Consider the following 26,614-nt stretch of genomic DNA (forward strand, 5'->3'; position numbering starts at 1 on the left):
AGAGATGCGTCTTCAATAAAGACTTAAAGGTCAAGATCGTGTCTGCATCTCTCACATGGAGGTGGACCATTACATAAAAATTGAGATATATAGGAGAAAGCCCTGCCTCCAGCTGTTTGCTTAGAAATTCTAGGGACAATAAGGAGGCCTGCGTCTTGTGACCGTAGCATACGTCTAGGTATGTAGGGCAGGACCAAATCGGAAAGATAGGTACTGTAGGAGCAAGCCCATGTAATGCTTTGTAGGTTAGCAGTAAAACCTTGAAATCAGCCCTAGACTTAACAGGAAGCCAGTGGCTAGCACTGGAGTAATATGATCAAATTTTTTGGTTCTAGTCAAGATTCTAGCAGCTGTGTTTAGCACTAATTGAAGTTTATTTAGTGCTTTATCTGGGTAGCCGGAAAGTAGAGCATTGCTGTAGTCTAATCTAGAAGTGACAAAGGCATGGATAAATTTTTCTGCATCATTTTTGGACAGAAAGTTTCAGATTTTTGCATTGTTATGTAGATTGAAAAAGCTGTCCTTGAAACAGTCTTGATATGTTCGTCAAAACAGAGATCTGGGTCCAGAGTAACGCCAAGGTCCTTTACAGTTTTATTTGAGTGTCACGCCCTGACCTTAGAGATACTTTTTATGTCTCTATTTTGGTTTGGTCAAGGCGTGAGTTGGGGTGGGCATTCTATGTTTTGTGTTCTATGTTTTCTATTTCTGTGTGTTTGGCCGGGTGTGGTTCTCAATCAGAGGCAGCTGTCTATCTTGTCTCTGATTGAGAACCATACTTAGGTAGCCTTTTCCCACCTGTGTTTTGTGGGTAGTTGTTTTCTGTTTTGTGTCTGCACCAGACAGAACTGTTCGGTTTCGTTCGTTCTCGTTGTTGTTTTTGTTATTCAGTGTTCAGTTTTATTAATAAATCATGAACACTTACCACGCTGCTCTTTGGTCCACTTCTTCTTCAGATGGCCGTTACATTGAGACGACTGTACAACCATCAAGATTAATTGTCAGATCCAACAGAAGATCTCTTTGTTTCTTGGGACCTTGAACTAGCATCCACTTCCTTATGTCTAAAACACAGGCTTCCAGGGAGGCACTTTTGGGGCTTCACCATGTTTCATCGAAATGTACAGCTGTGTATCGTCCACATACCAGTGAAAGTTAACATTATGTTCCGAATGACATCACCAAAGAGGTAAAATATATAGTGAAAACAATAGTGGTCCTTAAACGGAACCTTGAGGAAGACCGAAATTTACATTTGATTTGTCAGAGAACAAACCATCCAGAGAGACAAACTGATATCTTTCCGACAGATAAGATCTAAACCAGGCCAGAACTTGTCCATGTAGACCAATTTGGGTTTCCAAATCTCTCCAAAAAATGTGGTGATCCGATGCTATCAAAGCAGCACTAAGGTCTAGGAGCACGAGGACAATGGCAGAGTCTTGGTCTGACGGCATTAAAAGGTAATTTACACCTTCACGAGTGCAGTCTCAGTGCTATGATGGAGTCTAAACCAGACTGATGTTATGCTGGTGAATGAGGACCCAAAAGCGACTTAATAGAAACAGAGTCTTTATTCCAGTCTTAAACAAACAATGATACTCCTGGATATTATCATAGGTAAATCCAAACAGGAAACTGAAATCCTCTCGTCAGTAGAGAGGAACGACTGGAGACGTGACCACAGACTGCAGGTCGCTTCAGGAGGGCACAGGCCGTAGCTGACATAGACACCTGCTCACACGCAGCATCTGAAGAAGGCAAAAACACGACAGGGCGGAACAAGGACACAGAACAGCAAACATCAAACAAGGATCCGACAAGGACAGAAGCGGAAAACAGAGGAGAAATAGGGACTCTAATCAGAGGGCAAAATAGGGGACAGGTGTGAAAGAGTAAATGAGGTAGTTAGAAGAGTGAGGAACAGCTGGGAGCAGGAACGGAGAGAGGACGAGAGAGGGAAGAGGAGGGGGAGAGAGAGGATAGAAAAAGAGGGGAAAGAACCTAATAAGACCAGCAGAGGGAAACGAATAGAAGGGAAGCACAGGGACAAGACAAGATGATCAATGACAAAACATGACAACTGAAGCGTTTCGTATACATTGTTTGTCTTCAGGAAGGCATTGAGCTTTTTCATTTTTTTTTTGAGGAATGGGAGATTTGATATAGGCCGATTAGTTTTTAAAATATTTTCTGGGTCAAGGTTTGGCTTTTTCAAGAGAGGCTTTATTACTGCCACTTTTAGTGAGTTTGGTACACATCCGGTGGATAGGGAGCCGTTTTATTATGTTCAACATAGGAGGGTCAAGCACAGGAAGCATCTCTTTCAGTAGTTTAGTTGGAATAGGGTCCAGTATGCAGCTTGAAGGTTTAGAGGCCATGATGTAATGTAAGATCAGAGCCTTTTTGCTAGATGTGTGGCAGAAGAGATGGGACTCTGAGCCCAAGGCATTTATATGCCCTCCAAAAAAAGGTCGGTGGACCAAGATTCAAAGGTCAGATTAGGAGGGAAGAGGTGGTGTTTGCTCGATTGAGCTTAGGACATTGTACATTGAACTCGTCATTACATCTGGTTGCCAAGCATGTGAATGGTTTGTGTCTGGAGTGTATGGTCGATGAAATGGTGGAGCATGTGTTATATTGTTGTAAGTATGTTGAAGAGAGGGAAAGATTGAAGTGGAGGGTCATTGTGGTTTGGCGGAGTTTGGAAGGGATTTTGGGAATGGGGATGGTCTATTAGAAGTTAGTAGGGCTCTTTTTTATTTTCTCAGAAGTACTGAGCTAGGTAGGAGGATTTAGAAATGGCAGGGGTAGGCCGTCATTGTAAAATAAGAATTTGTTCTTAAGTGAAACTCCCCAGTTAAATAAAGGTAAAAAAATGTAAATGTTGTAAACCGTGATTGACCATACACTCCAGCACAGTAGGTGGCGGCATGTACCTTTAACTTTGGTTTGTGGACCGCCATTACATCATAGAAGAAGAAGTGCATGTCAGAGCAAAAACCAAGCCATGAGGTCGAAGGAATTGTCTGTAGAACTCCGAGACAGGATTCTTAAATGGAAGACGTTTGGAACCTCCAAGACTCTTCCCGGCAACACTGAGCAATTGGGGGAGAAGGGCCTTGGTCAGGGACGTGACCAAGAACCCAATTGTCACTCTGACAGAGCTCCAGAGTTCCTTTGTGGAGATGGGAGAACCTTCCAGAAGGACAACCATCTCTAAAGCACAACCAATCAGGCCTTTATGATAGAGTGGCCAAACGGAAGCCACTCCTCACCAAAAGGCACCTAAAGGACTCTGACCATGGGAAACAAGATTCTCTGGTCTGATGAAACCAAAATTGAACTCTTTGGCCTGAATGACAAGCTTCATGTCTGGAGGAAAACTGGCACCATCCCTACGGTGAAGCATGGCGGTGGCAGCATCATGCTGTGGGAATTTTTTTCAGCGGAAGGTACTGGGAGACTAGTCAGTATCGAGGGAAAGATGGACGGAGCAAACCATCAAACCTGACAGGGCTTGAGAGGGTCTGCAGAAAAGAATGGAAGAAACTCCCCAAATACAGGTTTGCCAAGCTTGTCGCGTCATACCCAAGAAGACTCGAGGATGTAATCGCTGTCAAAGGTGCTTCAACAAAGTAGTGAGTAAGGGGTCTGAATACCGCTTTTTTATAAATTTGCAATTTTATTATGGGGTATTCAGTGTAGATTGATGAGGGGGAAAAACGATTTAATCAATTTTAGAATAAGGCTGTAAAGTAACAAAATGTGAAAAACATCAAGGAGTATAAATGCTTTCCGAATGCACCATATGTTATGCTGGTGAATGAGGACCCAAAAGCGACGTAATAGAAACAGAGTCTTTATTCCAGTCTTAAACAAACAATGATACTCCTGGATATTATCATAGGTAAATCCAAAACAGGAAACTGAAATCCTCTCGTCAGTAGAGAGGAACGACTGGAGACGCGACCACAGACTGCAGGTCGCTTCAGGAAGGCACAGGCCGTAGCTGACATAGACACCTGCTCACACGCAGCATCTGAAGAAGGCAAAAACACGACAGGGCGGAACAAGGACACAGAACAGCAAACATCAAACAAGGATCCGACAAGGACAGAAGCGGAAAACAGAGGGAGAAATAGGGACTCTAATCAGAGGGCAAAATAGGGGACAGGTGTGAAAGAGTAAATGAGGTAGTTAGAAGAGTGAGGAACAGCTGGGAGCAGGAACGGAGAGAGAGCGAGAGAGGGAGAGAGGGAGGGGGAGAGAGAGGGATAGAAAGAGGGAAAGAACCTAATAAGACCAGCAGAGGGAAACGAATAGAAGGGAAGCACAGGGACAAGACAAGATGATCAATGACAAAACATGACACCATAATTAGCATTTTCGAATCTGAGAGTAAATATAGGCAAATATATTTATAAAAGTCACCTTGTCCGAGAGATTTACAGTTATCAAAACGTCACGCCAGGGTAAGCCTACACGAAACACAGCCCTTACTTTAAGTGTTTCTAAAATCCCCTATGGGAAAAAATGAATGTTTGAAAAACGAATGGAACCATTTCCCTGTTTGACCTCTAGGTTTTATGGGTATTATGACTCCTACTGTGGTACTACACTGAACAAAAATATAAACGCATGTAAATCGTTGGTCCCATGTTTCATGAGTGGAATTATAAGATCCCAGAAATGTTCCATATGCACAAAAAGCTWATTTTTTTCTCAAATTTTGTGCACAAATTTGTTTACATCCCTGTTAGTGAAAATGTCTCCTTTGCCAAGATAACCCATCCACAAGTCAGGTGTGGCATATCAAGAAGCTGATTAAAGAGCATGATCATTACACAGGTGCACCTTGTACTGGGGACAATAAAAGGCCACTCTAAAATGTACAGTTTTGTAACACAACACAATGCCACATATGTCTCAAGTTTTGAGGGAGTGTGCAATTGGCATGCTGACTGCAGGAATGTCCGTCAGAGCTGTTGGCAGAGAATTGAATGTTCATTTCTCTACCATAAGCAGCCTCCAACATCGTTTTAGAGAATTTGGAAGTATGTCCAACTGGCCTTACAACCGCAGACCATGTGTATGGCATCGTGTGGGCAAGCGGGTTGCTGATGTCAACATTGTGAACAGAGTGCCCCATGGTGGGGGTGGGGTTGTTATGGGCAGGCATAAGCTACGGACAACGAACGCAATTGCATTTTATAGATTGGCAGTTTGAATGCACAAAAATACCGCAAAGCCAATTGTGAAGCCCATTTTTCTTAAAGGTATCTGTAACCAATCGATGCATATCTGTATTCCCAGTCATGTGAAATCCATAGATTAGGGCCTAATGAATTATTAGAATTTACTTTTTTCCTCATATGAACTGTAACTCAGTAAAATCATTGAAATTGTTGCATGTTGCGTTTATATTTTTGTTCAGTATATATTGTCACCTCTCTGCATTGATATGTGGAGAAATGTATTCATAATTTTTTATTCTGTGTGAATCTTTTTTCTTAGATTATTTTTACAAGTCTGACCATGCCAGATTTCAAATTTCAGTTACCCTCAGGCTACCTGGTATAATCTAGTTAATACTAGTGAGTAGGCCTACTTTTCTACTGATACAGAAACACTTTTAGCTACATATTATTTTCTAACTCAACTGTTGGGCAGATTCAGTATTACCTCTCCTCCATGATTTTCGTCCAATTTTGAAGAGTTAAAAAAGTACAGGATAATGGTTATTTCTTTGGTTCTATAGTTCTAGCCTTATTGTTGCGTCATAATGACATGGAGATTTTATAACGATACAATATTATTAACGTTAGTGATGTTATGTCTAGACAAGAGCCATACCTAGCCTTCTATTTAGAAATTCTAAGCTATAAGTCTTAAATAAAATCTGTTTTTGTCATTCTAGCTGCCCAATATGCGGTCTCAATTCTCAGTTATAAATGTTACATAGGCAGCCAAAGAAATGTGGTCTATTTCAAATAGTTACAAAATAAAAATAAAATTGTACTTTAATGCCTTTTAATTGTTGTGAGTGAAAATGTTGATATGGTTCGTCGTTGGGCTTCTTGGGTCTCCACAATGGTACTTGTGCCTTGTGGTCCACAAAGCCCGTCTCTTCCTGGTTCATCCACGGAGTTCTAAATTCAACCAACGATGTGTTATGTGCTCCGCCACAAAAGTAGACGGCGATACTGTGAATGCAACATCTTGTAGTACCAGCTGACGACTACAGACAAAAAGGGCGCGGGAAATTTGGAAATGGCGGAGTACATAACCAGTGAGGGTAAGGGGCAAAATAATAAGACAAGTATTAATTGTTTACGAATAGACATTCCAGTATATGTAAATTGTTGCCTATCCATTAACGCCAATAGTATGTGTTTCGTACTAAAATGCATTCCTCGACGCGTCCGTAGTCATCGTAATAGACTATGTAGCCAGCTAACGTGAACTAACGAGCTACTCCAAAGATATTGATCATTCATCTGACTATACTAGCTAGCCTAGTTGTTTCTTAGGTCGGCAAGGTGTTTAGAAGTGGCTTGCGTGATTAACTAGTAGACTGTAACGGCCTAATGTGATTTTCCATTAGCCGATACATGTTAGGTAGCTAATGTTTAGCGTAGCACAGGGAATTTTCAATATTTCCTCAATTTCCCAATTGGAAGACAACCAGTGTCTTCTAAACGTGTCTAGTGTCATGTCATGTCTAGTTGCAGGCTATTCGTTTGAATTTAGAAAATGCTCCGTAATTATATCAGTGCTCCCCCCATAAAGTAACTTTAATACAAATCCTAGGCAGGTTTCCATTAACGCAGGTTTATTCGACAAAATAAATGTAATTGCGACGTGTAATAGAAACGGCAGATGGGAGACATTTTCTAAACTAAAGATCGACATCATTTTTATCTGTTCGACAGAGGGCGAACTTTCTTTATTGTGACAAGTGATGATCGAAACGGTGTTTTTCGAATATATTATGATTGCCGAATCATTTTCAATGTACGCGGGACACGTGATGTCACCTTAACTATTAAAATGCCTATGTCTTGCGAAATATATTTTTAAAGCTATAAAAGATTGTTCTGACTTTCAAGAATGCCTGAATTGTTTCACCTTGCTTTTCTCGTTGGCTGGCAAGTTTGACCATCAAATTATTGCAGATCTACAGTAGTGCAAGTTTCACCATGGTGATATGTTAGCCATGACAATTATTTAAGCAATAAGGCCCAAGGGGGTATATGGCCAATATACATTGGCTAAGGGCTGCCCTTACATGCTGACCAGACCGCGCGTGTGCCTCCGCTGTTGTGAGGCTGGTTGGACATACTTCCAAATTCTCTAAAACAAACTTAACATTAAATTCTCTGGCAACAGCTCTAGTGGACATTCCTGCAGTCAGCGTGCCAATTGCATGCTCCCTTAACTTGAGATATCTGTGGTATTGTTTTTACAACTACACATTTTATTGTCCCCAGCACAAGCTGCACTTGTGTAATGATCATGCTGTTTAATCAGCTTTTTGATATGCCACCCCTGTCAGGTGGATGGATTATTTTAGCAAAGGAGAAATGCTCACTAACAGTGATGTAAACAAATGTGTGCACAATTTGAGCGAAATAAGCTTTTTGTGCATATGGAAAATGTCTATTTCAAATCAAAATTTTAAATCAAATGTTATTGGTCACATACACATGGTTAGCAGATGTTAATGCGAGTGTAGCAAAATACTTGTGCTTCTAGTTCCGACCATGCAGTAATATCTAACAAGTAATCTAGCAATTTCACAACAACTACCTTATATACACACAAGTGTAAAGAAATGAATAAGAATATGTACATATAAATATATGGATGAGTGATGGCTCGAACGGCATAGGCAAGGTGCAGTAGATGGTATAGAGTACAGTATATACATATGAGATGAGTAATGTAGGGTATGTAAACATTATATAAAGTGGCATTGTTTAAAGTGACTAGTGATACATTTATTGCATCCAATTTTTAATTATTAAGTGGCTGGAGATTTGAGTCAGTATGTTGGCAGCAGCCACTCAATGTTAGTGATGGCTGTTTAACAGTCTGATGGCCTTGAGATAGAAGCTGTTTTTCAGTCTCTCGGTCCCAGCTTTGATGCTCCTGTACTGACCTCGCCTTCTGGATGATTGCGGGGTGAACAGGCAGTGGCTCGGGTGGTTGTTGTCCTTGATGATCTTTTTGGCCTTCCTGTGACATCGGGTGGTGTAGGTGTCCTGGAGGACAGGTAGTTGGCCCCCGGTGATGCGTTGTGCAGACCTCAATACCCTCTGGAGAGCCTTACGGTTGTGGGCGGAGCAGTTGCCGTACCAGGTGGTGATACAGCCCGACAGGATGCTCTCGATTGTGCATCTGTAAAAGTTTGTGAGTGTTTTTGGTGACAAGCCAAATTTCTTCAGCCTCCTGAGGTTGAAGAGGCGCTGTTGTGCCTTCTTCACCACGCTGTCTGTGTGGGTGGACCATTTCAGTTTGTCCGTGATGTGTATGCCAAGAAACTTAAAACTTTCCACCTTCTCCACTGCTGTCCCGTCGATGTGGATAGGGGGGTGCTCCCTCTGCTGTTTCCTGAAGTCCACGATCATCTCCTTTGTTTTGTTGATGTTGAGTGTGAGGTTATTTTCCTGACACCACACTCCGAGGGCCCTCACCTCGTCCCTGTAGGCCGTCTCATCGTTGTTGGTAATCAAGCCTACCACTGCAAACTTGATGATTGAGTTGGAGGCGTGCATGGCCATGGCAGTCATGGGTGAACAGGGAGTACAGGAGAGGGCTGAGAACGCACCCTTGTGGGGCCCCAGTGTTGAGGCTCAGCGGGGTGGAGATGTTGTTTCCTACCCTCACCACCTGGGGGTGTCATTTCAGCTCATGAAACATGGCACCAACTCTTTACATGTTGCAGTTATATATTTTTGTTCAGTGTATTAACGCCCATCAGCCAGCTGGAACAGAGTAGTAGTCTTACTAGGTGATACTGTATTTTTAATAGCTATTGCATGACATATTTTGTGAAACAACATAGCTAGCTAGCTAGGTAGTTTTAACTACAGTACAGGAATGTTTGGTCAGTTGATTGTAGTTTTATTGCTGTAAACCTGAGGTTAACTATAAAAAGTGATTATTGTTGATGTTATCCAACCAGATCATAATGTCTGAACTCTTTTCTATATATCAGCAACACATTTTACAACCAGGGGAAAGGAGAGAATGAGCCAGTTGTACATGTTTTGACTGGTTACATTTGTACAAAGCACATTAGAGCCAAGAGGAACTTGTACAGAACTTGGGCCCTATTTCCATTGTGGTCGTTGAAGGAATAGATAGACCGCAGGATTAACCAATATAAATACAGTTCTCCATCCAGGGTTTGTACTGTCATGAAAAGTCATGGCATTTTAAAATAGTTTTCCAAGCCTGGAAACGTTTTGGTAAAATTATCAAATCTGAAAAGTCCTGAAAATGAATTCTATATTTTATATTAATGTGGTTTTATTTAGGCAAAAAAAAAAAAAATTGATCAATCAAATAAAAAATATACATATCAGCCAGGATCAGCATGACACTTTAGTGTCTATTTGCGCGCATCACTTGCATGTGATGCTCCCGAGTTGAGCAGCGGTCTAAGGCATTGCATCTCAGTGCTAGAGGCGTCACTACAGACACCCTGGTTCGAATCCAGGCTGTATCACAACCGGCCGTGATTGGGAGTCCCATAGGGCGGCGCACAATTGGCCCAGTGTCGTCCGGGTTTGGCCGGTGTAGGCCGTCATTGTAAATAATAATTTGTTCTTAGCTGACTTGCTAGTTACATAAAAAAAATATATAATAGTAATTTATGCATGTGTGCGAGAAGAGTGGACCTTTGCCCAAGGAGAGAGAGACAGTCGCACATTGCAGCAGCAGGTAGACAGACGTAGCCTATAAAATATTATAGAGAACAGACTAACTAGGTAGCCAATTCAAAAACATATATTGTACCCTATAGTTAGCTGTTTAGCTATTATTTGTATGCATTGTTCTCGTCATGTCCCCCCAAAAAATCCACCGACACTTGCAAATAAGGCCATACAAAGTTGATTTGCTTTTTTTTAAACAATTTGCTTGTTTCATTAATAATTTAAACTATTCTTTTTGACGAAACGAACGATTCACTTTGCCATTGCATTAGCTGGGATTTGGTTCGATCGCGTTGAATCGAATCATGTGAATGAAAATAATAATTTGTGAATCACGAACAGTTATTTTGGGAAAAAATATTTGATGTGGCCTTTTGGATTATGTGGCTTCAACTTGTTTTGTAGATACTAGCAGTTGATTTGGGGATCAAATGTATGGGACATTGCAACTCAATAGACGCTAGTCAGCCTGCAATGTAAACACTTCTAAGGTAAATTTGACTAAAGTTGAATAGGTACATTTCCTGAAGAAAATATGTGGGCTTGCTTTAGCTGAATATAGCGATTTGTAGCTTACCATAGCCATTCGATCTTTGATATATTGAATGAGCTAATTATTTCAAAAGGCATAAAACCTATTTTGTTGCAATCAAGGGTGGTCAACCATCACCCAGGAGAGCTAATGGGTGTGCAGACTTTTATTCCAGTCCCCTTCTAACGAACCACATTTTAGAAATTAGCTGCTCAACCGGACCTAGATAAACTGTCTCAGATGTGTTTTAAGCAGGGCTTAATCAAGAGCCTGCACACCCAGTAGCTCTCCACACTGAGGATTGACCACATGTTTTATACAGTTGCGTAACAGGTATTCTACTTTAAAAAATAATTATTTTATTTCACCTTTATTTAACCAGGTAGGCCAGTTGCGAACAAGTTCTCATTTACAACTGCGACCTGGCCAAGATAAAGCAAAGCAGTGCGACAAAAACAACAACACAGAGTTACACATGGGATAAACAAACATACAGTCAATAACACAATAGAAAAAATCTATATACAGTGTGTGCAAATGTAGTACTTGGGCGGGGGGGGGGGTGTTTAAGTGCCTTGCATAACGACAGGAAATGGTGCATGGGATCAGAGAGCAGCCTTCCAGTGTCGATACCACATTACGCTAACTTTTTTATGTACGTATAAAAAGGAAGCGCCAATTGTTGGTAATGCCGCCAACAGTTTGTCAAGGAAATTCTATCTGTCAAAATATGTATGAACCCTGTGCATCCCAATGTAAAGACAATATTCTGCCTTCTTTTTTTCTAGAGGAGGCAATGTCTCCCTCCTCCCTCAAGCTGTACGAGGCACAGTTCTTTGGTTTCACCCCTCAGACCTGCATGGTGAGAGTATACAGTGCCTTTCAGGACTGCCTGAATGAATTGCTGCTTGTCATAGAAGCGGTGTTCGTGAGAAAACTAAGCGGGACTGAACCAAATGGAGAGCAACTACGTTTAAGGGCAAGAGAATGCACCCAAAAGTTGCAGATATTCCTTCAGGAACGCTTCAAGCATCTGTCTGGTCGCATGGAAACCGTTTTGGTCAACAACGTCCTCTCAGTCCCGCCTAATGTGTTGCTGCCTGACGACCAGCCACACAAAAAGTACCCTCAACGTTTAGAGGAGGTTCTTAAGCTGGAGTCTTCCCTGGCGGAGCTGCAACAAGCGTACCAAGTGGAAGTGTGTGCCAGGCAGGCCTTGCTGGCTGAACTTGAGGAGCAAAGAGAGGTCCAAGAGCAGCTGGATGGGATCCTGAGATGGATTGGAGAACTACAGGCAGCATGGATGAAGGACGGAATGGGCAGCTTTCACAACAGCTTCTGTGTGATGATGCAGTCGGTCAAGAAACTGCAGGCTGTCATTGGAGAGATCAATAAGAAAAGCAAAAGACTGGATGAGGACTCGTCAGTAGGATGGACCCACATGGTGTAAAATACTTGTTAGTGGTGTTGTGAGATGGGTAGGTTGCAGGTGTGGCAAAATTCTGACTTGGAATAGCGCCCTCTGTCAGACATAAGACAAATAGAATTATATGCCTTTTGGATGTATTAACAATTATACAATTTGTCAGACACAAGTCTTACAAACAAGAATGTGAGCAGCTTTTAAACCATAATTCATCTTTGGTTTGATACATTTACTTTTTGATGGTTTTGTATACATTCAAAATATATTATCCACAATTTGAGTAGTAAGAGGCTCAAGCAGTTAGTCTTTTTTTTATTTTTTATCTCCCAGTCTTAACTCTGGATCTTTGAAAATAATTTTTTATAAATGTATGTTAATTAGTGAATGAACTTTGGAGCCATAGTCACCACAAGGGGGAAGCATTGGTTTGTTATTGCCATCTCAAATGTAAATTGACCAAGCAGTGCCATTGTACAGTGTGAATTATTTTTGATATCTTTGCCGTAATATCTTTTTGGCAAAATCATTATAAATGTACAACACTTTAATAATTTTGAATGAATAAAAGTGTAATTGTGCAATCGCATCTGATTTAAATCCGGTATCATTTAAATCATTCCAATCCTTTCTCATCATGGTCTCTCTGTCAGATGCAGTCTTGTCTGTGATATCTAATGCTGTATGATGTTGACTGACTGATAAGTAGCTGGTTTGACAGTGGGCTGCTCTGACAGTATGGTCTTGGTGGGAGTCCCAGCAGTGATCATACAGTTGTGTGATGTCCATGGCTGGAACCCCAGGCTCCATATTCACAAAGGGTCCTTCCTGTTAATGGATACCAGGCTATAATTACATTCCTATGTTTAAAAAGTACAATAAAAACACATTTAATTGAATGTTGGCCTACATTTTACCAGCAGAGAGTACATTCAAATAGGTGTACAGATTTCCCTCCAAACAAGGCAATATGCATTGGACATCCAACATGTTCTGGTGCTGGGAACATGCTGTAAGAAGAGTTTCTGTTCACAAAATTATTTTTTTCTTTTCAGTATGTCCAGATGCACATTTACATGCATGCACACAACCCAATTCTAAATTCATTGTATAATTATTTGAATCAATTGTTAGCCTGTTGTGGTGGATCCAGTCAGGTAACATCAAAGTAGCATAACATGTCTGTGAAGTCGGGTTCCAGCCTTTTCATGCTCATAATTAAACATGAGACGTATGTCTGGTTTCTTTTGATTTCTGACGCCTTGGGATACTTTTAGCTCAATCTCTTCATTCAAAGACTCAATCATGGACACTCTTACTGACAGTTGTGGCTGCTTTGCGTAATGTATTGTTGTCTCTACCTTCTTTGTGCTGTTGTCTGCCCAATAATGTTTGTACCATGTTTTGTTTCTACCACACTGTGTTGTCATGTGTTGCTGCCTTGCTATGTTGTTGTCTTAGGTCTCTCGTTGTGTTGTGTTGTCTCTTGTGATGTGTTTTGTCATTTTATTTTATTTTTTATCTCAGCCCCCGTCCCCACAGGAGGCCTTTTGACTTGCCTAGTTAAATAAAGTTCAAATAATACTTTCACATCTTAGTCTACTCAGCATATCAATTTTGTGGTTTATTATGTATGAATGTTCCACAGCCACCTCACAATTCCAAGACGTGTAAAAGCACTAAGTATTTATCCGATGCAGTAGATGTGAGTATGCACAATGGAAACTTAGATCACAAAGAATTGGTACCGTCTGAAAAATGTATTACATTTTTCCCAAATTTACATACAACTATTGTGAATGTTATGGTACATAGAGTATACTGTACAGTAGTTCTGCTCTCCCAAAAAGTGACATGTCTTAGAAGTAGTGCTGCTGGAGGGCTGGCACTGAGCCTGAGCAGAATAAAAAGGATGAGAGCAGTGAGGGGTCTGAATATGGGGGAGGGGGGGACTGGGTTAGCAGCCCCACCCTCTCTCTCTCTCTTTCATCTCTCTCTCCCGTTAAAGCCAAAGCAGCAGGGGGGCACCCAAACGAGCCCAAGGACGCAGGGATGGAGCCTCTCATCAGTAGGGTGGAATGGGAAGACTGGACCGGCTGCCTACTGTAAGCCCACCTTTCTCTCTCGTTCCTTCTTCCTCTCTCTTCAATCCCCTTCTTTCCCATTCCCTCTTTGCATCTCCCCAATCCCCCTCTCTCCCTACCCTGCCACTCTTGGATTACACTGGGGCTCAAGTCCACTGATAAATAACTTATCTTTCTTTTTCCACCTTCTCACTCAGCCAGGACACATTGCTGACAGGGCTGCAGAGTAGCAGCTATCCCTGAGTGGGCCCGAAATAGTGTTTCTGTCAGATAGGGAGCCAGTGAGTGAGGCAGGAGGGCAATGTTAATGAAGTTCAATCTGGGATGGGGTGATTAAGAAGGGTGGAGTGGGGGAAGAGAGACCCCATTAGTTTAGTGATAGAGTGAGAGCTCTTTCTCAGTGCAATGGGGGATACAGGGATAATGCTGATTTGAGTATGTGCAGGTTTGCTTGGTGCCCTTATTACTCTTGACCTGCGCACAATGAGAAGAGTGACTCTTCAGGGGTGACATTTTAACATCCCAATCTATAGTGCCACTATGATTGGTCTTGAATGTCATGATATGCAAGGAGGGTAGTATGATCAATATTGTGGGTCTAGTCAGAGGTTTCTCTACGGTTGGCTAGGTCTTATGCTGATGTAGCTACAGACATTAAAGCTTTATTTTCAGTTAAATTGCATAATGTGAATACTGACATAGTGAAGTAACTCAAATGTGATTCAGAGATCAAAAGAAGGGAAAGAATTTGACTTTATTTGAACAGTGGTGTAAAGTACTTAAGTGAAAATACTTTATAGTACTACTTAAGTTTTTTTGGGGGGGGTGTCTGTACTTTACTATTTATATTTTCGAAAAAATTTACTCCACTACATTCCTAAAGAAATTAATGTACTTTTTACTCCATACATTTGCCGTGACACCCAAAAGTACTCATTACATTTTCAGTGCTTAGCAGGAAAATGGTCCAATTCACACACTTACTAAGAGAACATCCCTTAACATCCCTACTGCCTTTGATCTGGCGGCTCACTAAACACAAATGCTTCGTTTGTAAATGATGTCTGAGTGTTGGAGTGTGCCCCCGGCTATTGGTAAAAAAAAAAAAAAAACATTGTGCCATCTGGTTTGCTTAATATAAGGAATTAGAAATGATTTATACTTTTACTTTTGATACTTAAGTATATTTAAAACCAAATACTTTTAGACTTTTACTCAAGTATTATTTTACTGGGTTACTTTCAATTTTACTTGAGTCATTTTCTATTAAGGTATCTTTACTTTTACTCAAGTATGAAAATTGGGTACTTTTTCCAGCACTGTTCAAGAGCATGTTGAACAATTTACAATTGTGATTACAGAAGGCCTGTAGTGTGAATATGCAAACATATTATTTATTTTTTAAATCAGGTAGTTCCAATTCTTTATGATCTCTTGTCCGTTTCCATTGTGCTTCCATCTATTGGTAAGTCCTTTTAGAAAATGTGATGTTGAGATAAGATCATAAAGTTTATGAGTAATGGATGATCAATAGTGCTTGTGGAAAGTTCTCCTTGGGCTAAACTTACATGGACAATTTATGCAGCCAATCAATGGAAAATAGCTGCTCAATTATGCATACATAAATTGCTGGTTAAACAAAACTGGCTAAATCGTTTTTGCTACTTTTAGCTAGTTATTTCCTCATTGAGAAATGTACACAATTTGGTCCCACTCAGGTTTACATAGTGGCCCAGTTGAATTATAGACGCATAAGACTCAAATATGCACATTTATATAAAAAATATATTCTGTCCAATTCTTACATGGACATAAAAGGCACATTGAAAAAACTCTGAGGGTACAGTATGTTTCAGTACGCTTGTGGCTGGCAGAACATGGATTAAAAAGAGAATTCATCTTTATTCAGCATGGCACATGGGGAATAACCCTGGCATGAGTTCCCCACACTCAAGCAATGATTACCCAAATTCAGGGTTTCTGTGGTTTCAACTACACTCACGTTCCTATAGCAACCAGAAAATGCAGGCAGCAGAAACTATGCTTGTTATTCACCTTAGGTGCTTAAGTTTCTTCCAGACAGTCAAACAGCATTCTGAAGTAGCCAAGCGTAGCCTTCTTTCACCAGCTATGTGCCATTTTTGGTGGAGTTGAAACAAACATTTCTTAAATGAAATGAATAAAAGTCTAGCCACAAACACTATAGATACAAAAGTATGTGGACACCCCTTCAAATTAGTGGATTTGTCTATTTCAGCCATACCCTTTGCTGACAGGTGTATAAAATCGAGCACACATCCATGCGATCTCCATAGATTGGCAGTAGAATGTCCTTACTGAAGAGCTCAGTGACTTTCAACTTGGCACTGTCATAGGATGCCACCTTTCCAACAAGTCAGTTTGTCAAATTTCTGCCCAGTTAGAGGTGCCCTGGTCAACTGTAAGTGCTGTCATTGTAAAGTGGAAATGTCTAGGAGCAACAATGGCTCAGCCGTGAAGTGGTAGGCCACACAAGCCCACAGAACGGGACCGCTAAAGCGCGTAGCGCGTAAAAATTGTCTGTCCTCGGTTGCAACACTCACTACCAAGTTCCAAACTGCACCTGGAAGCAACGTCAGCACAATAACTTTTCGTCGGGAGCTTCATGAAATGGTTTTTCATGTCCGAGCAAGCCTAAGATCACCATGCGCAATGCCAAGCGTCAGCTGGAGTGGTATAAAGCTTTCTGCCATTGGATTCTGGAGCAGTGGAAACACGTTCTCTGGAGTGATGAATCACGCTTCACCATCTGGCAGTCCGATGGACGAATCTGGGTTTGGTAGATGCCAGGAGAACGCTACCTGCCCGATTGCATAGTGCCAACTGTAAAGTTTGGTGGAGGAGGAATAATGGTCTGGGCCTGTTGGTTCGGGCTAAGCCCCTTAGATCCAGTGAAGGGAAATCTTAATGCTACAGCATACAATAACATTCTAGACCATTCTGTGCTTCCAACTTTGCGGCAACAGTTTGGGGAAGGCCCTTTCCTGTTTCAGCATGACAATGCTCCCATGCACAAAGCGAGGTCCATACAGAAATGGTTTGGCCAGATTGGTGTGGAAGAACTTGACTGGCCTGCACAGAGCCCTAACCTCAACCCCATCGAACCCCTAATCACCCAACATCAGTGCCCGACCTCCGTAATGCTCTTGTGGCTGAATGGAAGCAAGTCCCTGCAGCAATGTTCCAACATCTAGTGGAAAGCCTTCACAGACGAGTGGAGGCTTTTATAGCAGCAAAGATGGGACCAACTCCATGTTAATGCCCATGATTTTGGAAGGAGATGTTCGATGAGCAGATGTCCACATACTTTTGGTCATGTCGTGTATTTTGATATAGAATTAATTGATTCCACCATAGTTTTCCTTGTCATATGCCTACAATTACAGAACTGTATTGGGAATTTCTGTTGGCCACAAAACACATTTCCCCAATCCAGTATGCTCAATTACATTTATTTTCCTGTGTATCCCCTCCCAACGGTCTCCAAGCCTTTGTTCCTCCGTGGCTGCCCTTTGAGGACAGACTGTGTCATTGGATTGGGGTGGCACTGGCCTGCTCTCCAGGGTGCTGAAAGGCCATTGCTCTCCTGCTGCTGCTCCTTTCCCTAGCCTCCTAATGGAACAAGGCTACTGGTTAACCTTCGCCTTCATATACCCCAGACACCACTGTTCCCATAGCTTTTCTATTTGTTTTTACTGGCCAGTTATTGAGCCTGAGCTTGTAATTACACTGATGTTATACTCTGATCTATGTTTACTGCTAGGACAATAGAGACAAGGTGGTTTCTGCCTACCATTTAGATGTCCAGCTCACAGCTTGGGGATATTTCTCAAAGGTCTCGGTTGAAAGAAAAGACTGGCACAAATACAAGCAGACTCTAGTCATTTCATAGCAGCAGCTCAGGGATTCTGGAAAGCTAACAATACCATCACTTTTTAGGCTTTTGCCTCAAAGGGATTTTCTGTCTTCTGGGGCGGTGGCAAAAAATTCCAAATTTTCCTGAGTGTAAAATCAATTAAAACATACTTCTGTTCCCAAATAACTGTGAAACCCCAATTTCAAGCTTGTAATTTTTTGGCAAAATATAAGGAAACATTTCAGACTTTTGAGAAAAGAAAAAAAACTTAACACAAAGTATCAAGCGTGATTATAGAAAAATATTTATCTAGGATCTGAACCTTGATAAATAAACATTCTCATTATATTTGCTTTTTGGAGCAATTAAAAATGGCAACATACTGCCTAAATTACAACATACAGTAGTTTCAATAAATAGTTAGCACCAATACTCCATGATGCATCGTGCCTGTAAACAGTAAACAGATACTATAGTTAGGGACGGTTTGCTACTTTGTAAGTAGGCTTATTTTCCACCATTTAATTGTGGATAACCTGGAACAGGGCTTCCCAGCAGACAGAGGCTCATCCCTTGGCCTTTGGGGTGTGACCTGACCCAGTCAGAGAGTGGTGGGCAGTGAGGGGGAGGGACTGGCCCTGGTACAGCCTAGCAGACAGCTGGTGACAGATTGAATTATCCTGGCTGGCAGCCCACTAGAGTTAGGGAGAGGAGAAGACAAAAGCCCTCCTACGCACCCACCCGCTCTGCCTGGCCCGCAGTCTGGGRGKGGAGGRGGACCCCCCCCCCCCCCCGAGCTTCTCTCTGTCTATATGGAGCTCCATGGTTACCAAAACTCCCAACACTTGACTTTACGGACAGGCAATGGACAGCTAGAGATGGACATAGAATACAGTCTCTGAAGAGGTCTAATTTGAATATACACTGAGTGTACAAAACATAAAGGACACCATCCTAATATGAAGTTGCAAAGGGATGCTGGCCCATGTTGACTCCAAAGCTTCCCTCAGTTGTGTCAAGTTGGCTGGATGTTCTTTGGGTGGCGGACCATTCTTGATACACATGGGAAACTGTGAAAAACCCAGCAGCGTTGCAGTTCTTGACACAAACCGGTGCGCCTGGCACTTACTACCATACCCTGTTCAAAGGCACTTAAATCTTTTCTCTTGCCCATTCACCCCCTGAATGGCACACACACACAAGCCATGTCTCAATTGTCTCGAGGCTTAAAAATCCTTCTTTAACCTGTCTCCCCTTCATCTACACTGATTGAAGTGGATTTAACAAGTGACATCAATAAGAGATCATGGCTTTCACCTGGTCAGTCTGTCATGGAAAGAAAAGGTATCCTTAATGTGTCCTTAAAGGTATCCACTGTGTACATTGAGGCGATAGGAAATTATGGTGAAGCAAATAGTCTGTTGGCAATTTTGAGGTCAGCATGAACTGATGGGACACCAAAACCTTTCAATGAGAATGTGCAATTTGCACCTCACGACAAAACCCTCCAAAAATATGCCTCATTATGAAAAGACGTGCATGTTTTTTCTTTATTCTACATAGGCAGCTATTAGGACACCTCAGACAATGGGCGAGGCATGAGTGGCTGGGTGAGGCAGCTGTCACAGCGGACGCGGGGAGTCGCGGCTCTCTTTCTCCTAGTTGTCACTCAGCCTGGAGGGTCCAGAGACGACTCCTGCTGGCCAATTATCCCCCCAGAACCAACTAAGGCCCCGTAATGGCAGCCCTGCTGGCCCAGTGCCAGGTCAGGAGGGGAATAACGGCTGGTCCAGAGAGAGGTAGGGCAGAACAGGGCCACTCCCCAGCCTCAAGAGCAAGACGTCCCACTAAGGAAGGGGCAGTTTACCCCCCTGCTGTTCCCTCATGTCCTTTCTCTTGTGCTGAAAGAGAAAAACGTAAGGCCTGAATTCAATTCCCCAATGGTGTTTAAATGATAATACGGGGTAGTAATGACTGAGTGTGGGTGGCATTCAATCAATTATGAACGTTTTAATGCTTCATACTAGTTGATGGATAAAGTGTAAAGCCAATACAAACTTTTCTCAGATAGAATGCACTGCAGTGTAACCTGGATTCAAGCACTTTCAACCAAGGAACTGCTGTGTATTAAACTACTGTTCTTCATACATTGAATAGTAGACAGGGGAGCAGGTGAAAGATCATTGTAGCCCACACCAGTCTCACAGTACCATTAAAATGACACAATGACAAATCAGAGCTCATACAGTGAATATGATTACCAAAACAGCGAAACACTTAAAACTGCATTGTTTGCATATTTATTTCCTTGGCCAAAAATATCTGGGGGTCACTGTGTGTGAGACATCCATCATCCAGATTTATGTCAATGAATAAAACGCATATGAATAGTCTACCACCATGCCCTATGGCGTACACACACCATCTGCAGTGGTGTTAACATTTCAGTTTTGCTTAGTCCCCAGTATGTGACAAATAAAGGTATGGTGAAGTGTTACTAATGTAGTCGCAACCCTCGACAAATTGTATCGATGGTTAAAATATAGATCTCTACAGAAGTCCAGAGAGGACATATGAATAAAAAAAATATTCCCTCGTTATGTTGAGTTGAAAATGTATTTATCTCATGATCACAACATAACAATAGTTTTGTCGATATCAAAATCATTTTCTCATGATCACGACATAAACGTTTTTTTGTCTAGATCACAACAATTTTCTCATTATCACGACATAAAAGTTGTTTTGTTGAGATCCCGAGAAACTATAAATAGGAGTGGAGGTATTGATGATAGATTGACAGTATGGCTGAGGTGGCAGCGCCCATGGTGGATCAATGCATACATTTTTATTGTTTGCTACACTAAGGGATGGTACATTTCATGCTAACCATGCTTTCATTTGTGTTTGGAGCTCATTATCAGTTTATAAGTTAGAATGTTAGCAAGTTAATTGTCCCTTACCTTTGAGCTAAGAGACATTTAAGACCTGAACGATACCTGACAGGCAGCACGGTCTCCCAGGTTGTGTGCCACCCCCAAGACCACAGCACGCAACAACACAGCTAACTTGGCTAGTCTTGTGCGCGAACTAGCTAGCTAGTTAGCCTTGTTAGCTAGCTAGCCAGTTATCTATGCTAATTGTTAGCTTGCATAACTGATATGTGTATACTTGTAAGGGACACTTAATGTTTTATGGATAATATTTACATTTACAGAGTGGGTGAGCTACATTCCCGAAAGGCTGATCAGATTCAATAGCAGCCTCAGAGCTTGATCAGATTCAACAGAGAATGGTAAATCAAAATGCTGCCTTCTAGGCTGTTTCATAGGTAAAGCTCATTGCAGGCGGATTAGCAATCAGTCCATTATGTATATGATCAAGAGTGGGCGTGATCTATTCCTGGCATGCTGATCAGATTCAATAGCAGCCTCAGAGAATGATAAATCAGGATGCTGCCTTGTAGGCTGTCTGCAAGAAGCCTAACATAACAAAAGTTGTTTTCGTATGTAGTGATCATGAGATAAGTCGTGATCTCCACATGAGGGAATTATATTTTTTATGAATATGTCCTCTCTGGACTTCCGTAGATTTCAGCTTTGCTGAATAAATACACACTGGCATATACACATGAAAAATATGGAACTATAGCCTACAAGGCATAGCCTGTTGCATGTTTATTTGATATGATACAAAAACATTGACAAGGGTAATGAATAGACAACACATGTATCTGAATAACTTAAAAAAACATTTATAAGTACAAAACATAGAAAAATGCATGACCTTGTGCATCAAATCATAACACAAACTTAAGGTAGTGTAACATTTTGCCAGTATACATATACAGTATGGATGATAAACAGTTCCTTTAAATATATTAGAGCAGTGTTAGTCTAGTTCGCTCTGAATTTATTAGTTCTCAAACAAATGGGATTATTCCTCATCTTCACAATTTATACATTGTTATAGGTCTATAAGTCATTTATAAGTTATCTATATAAAATATATGACAGTACAGGTGCAGCGCTCCTACAGTATGTGCCTGAAAGATGGAACTGGAAGTATTCAAAGTCTATTCAATTACAAACGTAATATTTTGTTCACTGTACAAGCCAGCACAGCAGCTTCGTAGCCAGTGCAATATAGTTAGTGCAACTGTGGAAAACCATCAAGGATATGTCCACATTATATAAACTAGACCTAAAGGACCAAACGCCTAAAATGCAAGCTGCAATATGAATTAATTGAACTGGTGGAAGCAAAGTGTGAACATCAGAAACCCTATGGGCTTATTTGGGTTAGAGCATTGATAGCAATGTACTGCACAGAGCCAACAAAACTCTACAGTCAATGCTATTCTATAAAATTCATGTCTATCTGAATGTTCCACCCCACTAAATAGGCACCATACATACAGTACCATTTTTTACATGACAGTGGACAAGAGTTGTGTTTTATCAGCACAGCTATACATTGTGGAGGTCTATCATCACTCATTATCCTGAGTTTAAAGTCTTCCCCTTCAGTGTTCGTAGATCTAAAATGTACAAAAGAAATAAGTAATATGGCAGAAGCTCTTTTAAAGCCCATTGGAAGTCAAGCTGAAGCCATCCCCATTATGCTAACTGGAGTTGTTTTCAGACTGGCTGCATTTCTTTCTATGTATTTATCAGTGTCCCGCTCTTTAACTCTGGGGGCATGTCTGAAATGGTACCCCAAAGTGCACTACCAGGTCCCTCAGAGAAAGACGTCCATGGTTTGTGTGATGGCCTGTCGGCAGAGGGGACAGCTGTGCTGCTGGGGGGGCTGCTGTAGCAAGATGGCCGAGCAGTGGCGACACAGGCACAGGTGGCGGCAGGGCAGCAGCAACACGTTCTTGACCCTGTCCTGACAGATTACACACTTCTTCCTCTCCTCATGCTCCTTCAATAGGCTGAGGAGGCCAGTGTCAACTGGAGAGGCCTGGCTGCCTTGACCAGAGGCAGGCTGCTGCTTCACTGGAGTCCTTGTTGTAGACTGGTGGTGGTATTGGTCTGGGTCAAGGTTGATGTCATCCCACCTAGTGTCGAGGTGTTGAAGTGTTGAGTATAACTCCACTTGTTCTCTTCCAGTCTGTTCTGGGGGAAGAAGGGTACCTGTATGGTCAGTAGGAATACCTGGGGCCCTTGGATCCAGAACTAGGTGCCCCACTCCACCTTGGTCCACAGAAGGCTGTACTGTTCTGCCCCTTGGCTGTCTTGCTTGGGCCACCTGCCCCATAGCCTGTGGTCCAGCAGCATTGTCCTGAAGAGCTTGAGCTTGCTCCATGGCCAGCAGGTAAAGTCTATAGATGGTTCTCTGTAGACTTAGCATTCCTGGGATTGTGTTGACAAAGTGAAGACATTGCTGGGCCACATGACGAGGCAACTCTGGGTTGAGATACAGCAAGGTCAAAGCAACAATGACCGCTGTTAAGAGCAAGCCATAGATGTTGAGCATGAATACTGTGATAAAGACATGACCGAGGGAGCCCAGAAACTCAAGAGCTAGTTGGCAGGGTGTCCAAAGCAGTACAGAGGTGCCCACCAGGCAGCTGTATAGGAAGGTGAGAAGTGTGAGGGCCAGCTCCAAGGCTTTATGCAGGGGGCCTGACACTGCCTCCCAGGCTCCTACCATTGCAGAGAAGCAGTTCTGGGTACCAATGAGGAGAATGTTGACGATAGTGTTGACAAAGTAGAGAACGAGGCTGAACGCGATGCTAAAACCGTCACAAGTCTGTTTAAGCACAGTATGTCCAGACAGGAGTCCGCGGTGTAGCAGCTCCTTGGTGCGCCATGCAACATGAGAAGAGAGGTGGCCCACCATTTTGAAACTCTCGAACACCCCTCCTAAGGTCTGAAGCCATCCCTCCAGTAGATTGAAAGCTCCATGTGCTGTGCTTGTGACCACCTCTGTTACAGTGAGGAAAGAGAACAGTGCACAGTTCCAGTATTCTAGTAAGATGGAGCCACTCGGGACCACTTGCAGGTCGTGCATTGATGAACCCATGTTGGAGAAAAGTCGGCCTAGCCAATTCACAAACCAGATGACCAAGTCCAGTAGAAGGCAAAAAGTATCCAGGCATTTCCCAATGGCACAGGAAGCAAAGTTCACTACATCCATATTAGTGTTCCCTACAGAAGACAAGAACGTGTTAAAGTTTGCCATTAAACTACATTTACGTTTAAAACTTGCTTACACACCAGTTAGCTAGCATGCTATCAGTTAGGCTAAGCAGCATAGTTAGCTAACTTTCAAGCTGTGCAACATTATTAAGTGGCTAGTTAAAGCTATAATTCCTGATTACCAATGACATAACATGAACTGAGATTAACAGAAATTTGAAAAATGACACATTGAAGAAAAAACATCTCTAGTATGCTACTTCTAATGCTAATGGAAACCCCACCCACTATCAGCTAGCTAGTTAGCAAATTATGCTATCTAGCTATAGCAGCTAAAATAGAAAACGGATCTCACCTTACATAGCGTATATAACACGCTAACCAATTGCTACCAATGGGATAATTGGATTGACATAAACCCTGGTTGACACAATCAATAAAAATGTTTGCAGGCTCCAATCTAAAGACGCTGTCATTTTAGCCATCCATGTAAACACGACCAACCAGACAGGAAGATTCAATTTTGAGAAGCCTATCTAGACAAAATAATCGAACTCAGATCTTGTGATGGTGACTGCTTCAACTTTGATGCCTGTGAAAGAAATAACAACGACAAAGAATAAAATAATGATAAATACAAATATTATATTCTAACTAATAATTAAATTGTAACAGTAGTTCGTTTATCACCAATCATAGTGACCTTATACTCTTAATCATATATCTTTTTTTATCATGCTGTCATGTCCATATTATCCTGTTTTTGCATGGACAGTGGAAACATATTTATACATATTTAGTGCCATTACAGTTTCTTTTCACATGTATATTTCAATAGTTTCCCATGTTCTGGTGTTTCCTGGCTAGACAGTGGCCAACCGCAAAACTGTGAGATATTGCACACTCATGTCACCCCCTGTCATTCTGTGCTTTAAGAGACAATACAGGCCAAGTAATTTGATATATTTAATGTATTTACTTACCCACCCACTCACCTGAGGCAACACCATTCAAGTAGTAACACCATTAACACCACTGTACTGTAGGATATCCCAAATAATCTCACTCAACAATTCACTAATGACTCTAGAATGAGAAAATGTATCTTGGGCAGATCCTAGTCCATGTTGTGAGAGACTAACATGCTATTTCTAATAGACGTCTTGTATCTCATTATGAGTCAATAAATCCCTCAGCACCAATGTATGTTATTTGTGATTGATCTCACCAGCAAGCTTGCCCTGAGGACAGTCATAATGGAAGTGGCAAAAAAAAATCACAAATTTGACTGCTTAACACCCATGTCCACCCCCATCCTGTCTGCTCTGGAACCGCAGCCAACCGTGGCCGTTATCAAATCATCGCACAACCTGAATATATGGCTTCTTTTGGAGGGTTGAAAAGCATAATCAGTCATGTTCCTTCATCCCAGCTGTGCGTGTGTGATGTTGTCTTAGAAGAGAGAGCTGTTTTGCACCCGCCTCTGTGTTTTCCCCACTATACTACTATTTCCCCACTCATGCTACTCGACTTTCTAAAAATATGTGGTAGTGTACAGACTAACACGAGCCAGTAAACAAAATGCCTCCATTTGGAGTCCAGAATAGGGTGTTGCCCTCTTCAAATGACTTAAACCATACATCAAGCCCTCTTGCTCTTTAAGTGACATCATGGTATTCCATGGATGAGCCTCCAGGTTAACAGATAGGTAACCTAATGTCCACAGTTAGTCTTTTGTTATTTCCCAGACATTTTTCAGACAGCTGCAATCTCTCTAACTCTCACTATCTCACTCCTCTCCTGTTTGTTGTTCTTGCCCATCTTATCACAGCTGCTGCTCTCCTTCAAGCCCAATGTGGAAAAATGGCATCAGACACCCTTCTCCTGCCAATTAGGACCCCTACTAAACACTCCTCATATAGGCCTTCAGAGCATTCAACACTTGTCCTCACTAATAGCACAATTGGATGCCTCCACTGTCTCACCCTGAAAGAGTTGTCCATGTTTAATGTTTAAGATGTTCTGAGAACAGGAAGGCTTTTAAAGACTCTGCTGGTGGAAGTGCACTGTCGGTATCCTAGGTTGATGTTTGATATAAACCCTTTCAATGTATCAAATAGGAAAGATAGTTGACATTCATAGATTGGTCAATAGATTAATGCCAATGATTCTAATGTAACAATTGGTTTCATAGACATAATAGAATGGGGTAATAGCACACTCAACTTATTGTTGCGATGATAAGTATCTTTTCCCATACAGCCAAGGACACACAGAACAACATTGCCTATAGTCTATTCAGGCTAAATTATATCTTCATAGCCTAAATAGAGCAAGCCTTCAGTTGGTAACTGAACAAATGAAAGAATAGCATTCATATTTTCTGTCAATCTGACAATTTTGAGGGTTGGGGGTTCTCTGCCTGTGAAAGTCCCCTTTACAAGAACAGCTGAGCTATAATTGCTTTCCTCGGTCGATGCTCATAGGCCATGCTCGGAGGTGAAATCTACTGAATTGGCTGCCCTTGTCCTGGGCTGGGTGTGGGGATAGGGACCTTATCAATGGTCTGTCAACGAAGTCTCGAGGCTAA

The 26,614-nt window shown here is 41.8% G+C and overlaps 2 protein-coding genes across 2 annotated transcripts; one reads left to right on the plus strand and one right to left on the minus strand.

Annotated features, from left to right (window-relative positions):
• Positions 1-6,202: 6,202 nt before the first annotated feature.
• Positions 6,203-12,364, plus strand: mis12 (MIS12 kinetochore complex component). The gene is made up of 2 exons (XM_024013281.2): positions 6,203-6,298; positions 11,265-12,364. Exons 1-2 carry the CDS (start codon positions 6,274-6,276, stop codon positions 11,924-11,926), a joined length of 687 nt encoding a protein of 228 aa, XP_023869049.1. The 5' UTR covers positions 6,203-6,273; the 3' UTR covers positions 11,927-12,364.
• Positions 12,365-22,531: 10,167 nt separating this feature from the next.
• On the minus strand, positions 22,532-24,549 carry LOC111982036 (E3 ubiquitin-protein ligase RNF26). Its single transcript, XM_024013558.2, has 2 exons — positions 24,380-24,549; positions 22,532-24,033 (listed from the first exon to the last, which is right to left on the minus strand). The coding sequence occupies exon 2, from the start codon at positions 24,020-24,022 to the stop codon at positions 22,619-22,621; it is 1,404 nt and encodes a 467-aa protein (XP_023869326.1). The 5' UTR covers positions 24,023-24,033; positions 24,380-24,549; the 3' UTR covers positions 22,532-22,618.
• Between the last annotated feature and the right edge of the window lie 2,065 nt (positions 24,550-26,614).

Source organism: Salvelinus sp. IW2-2015, linkage group LG20 (genome assembly GCF_002910315.2).
Source record: "Salvelinus sp. IW2-2015 linkage group LG20, ASM291031v2, whole genome shotgun sequence".
Taxonomy (NCBI): domain Eukaryota; kingdom Metazoa; phylum Chordata; class Actinopteri; order Salmoniformes; family Salmonidae; genus Salvelinus; species Salvelinus sp. IW2-2015.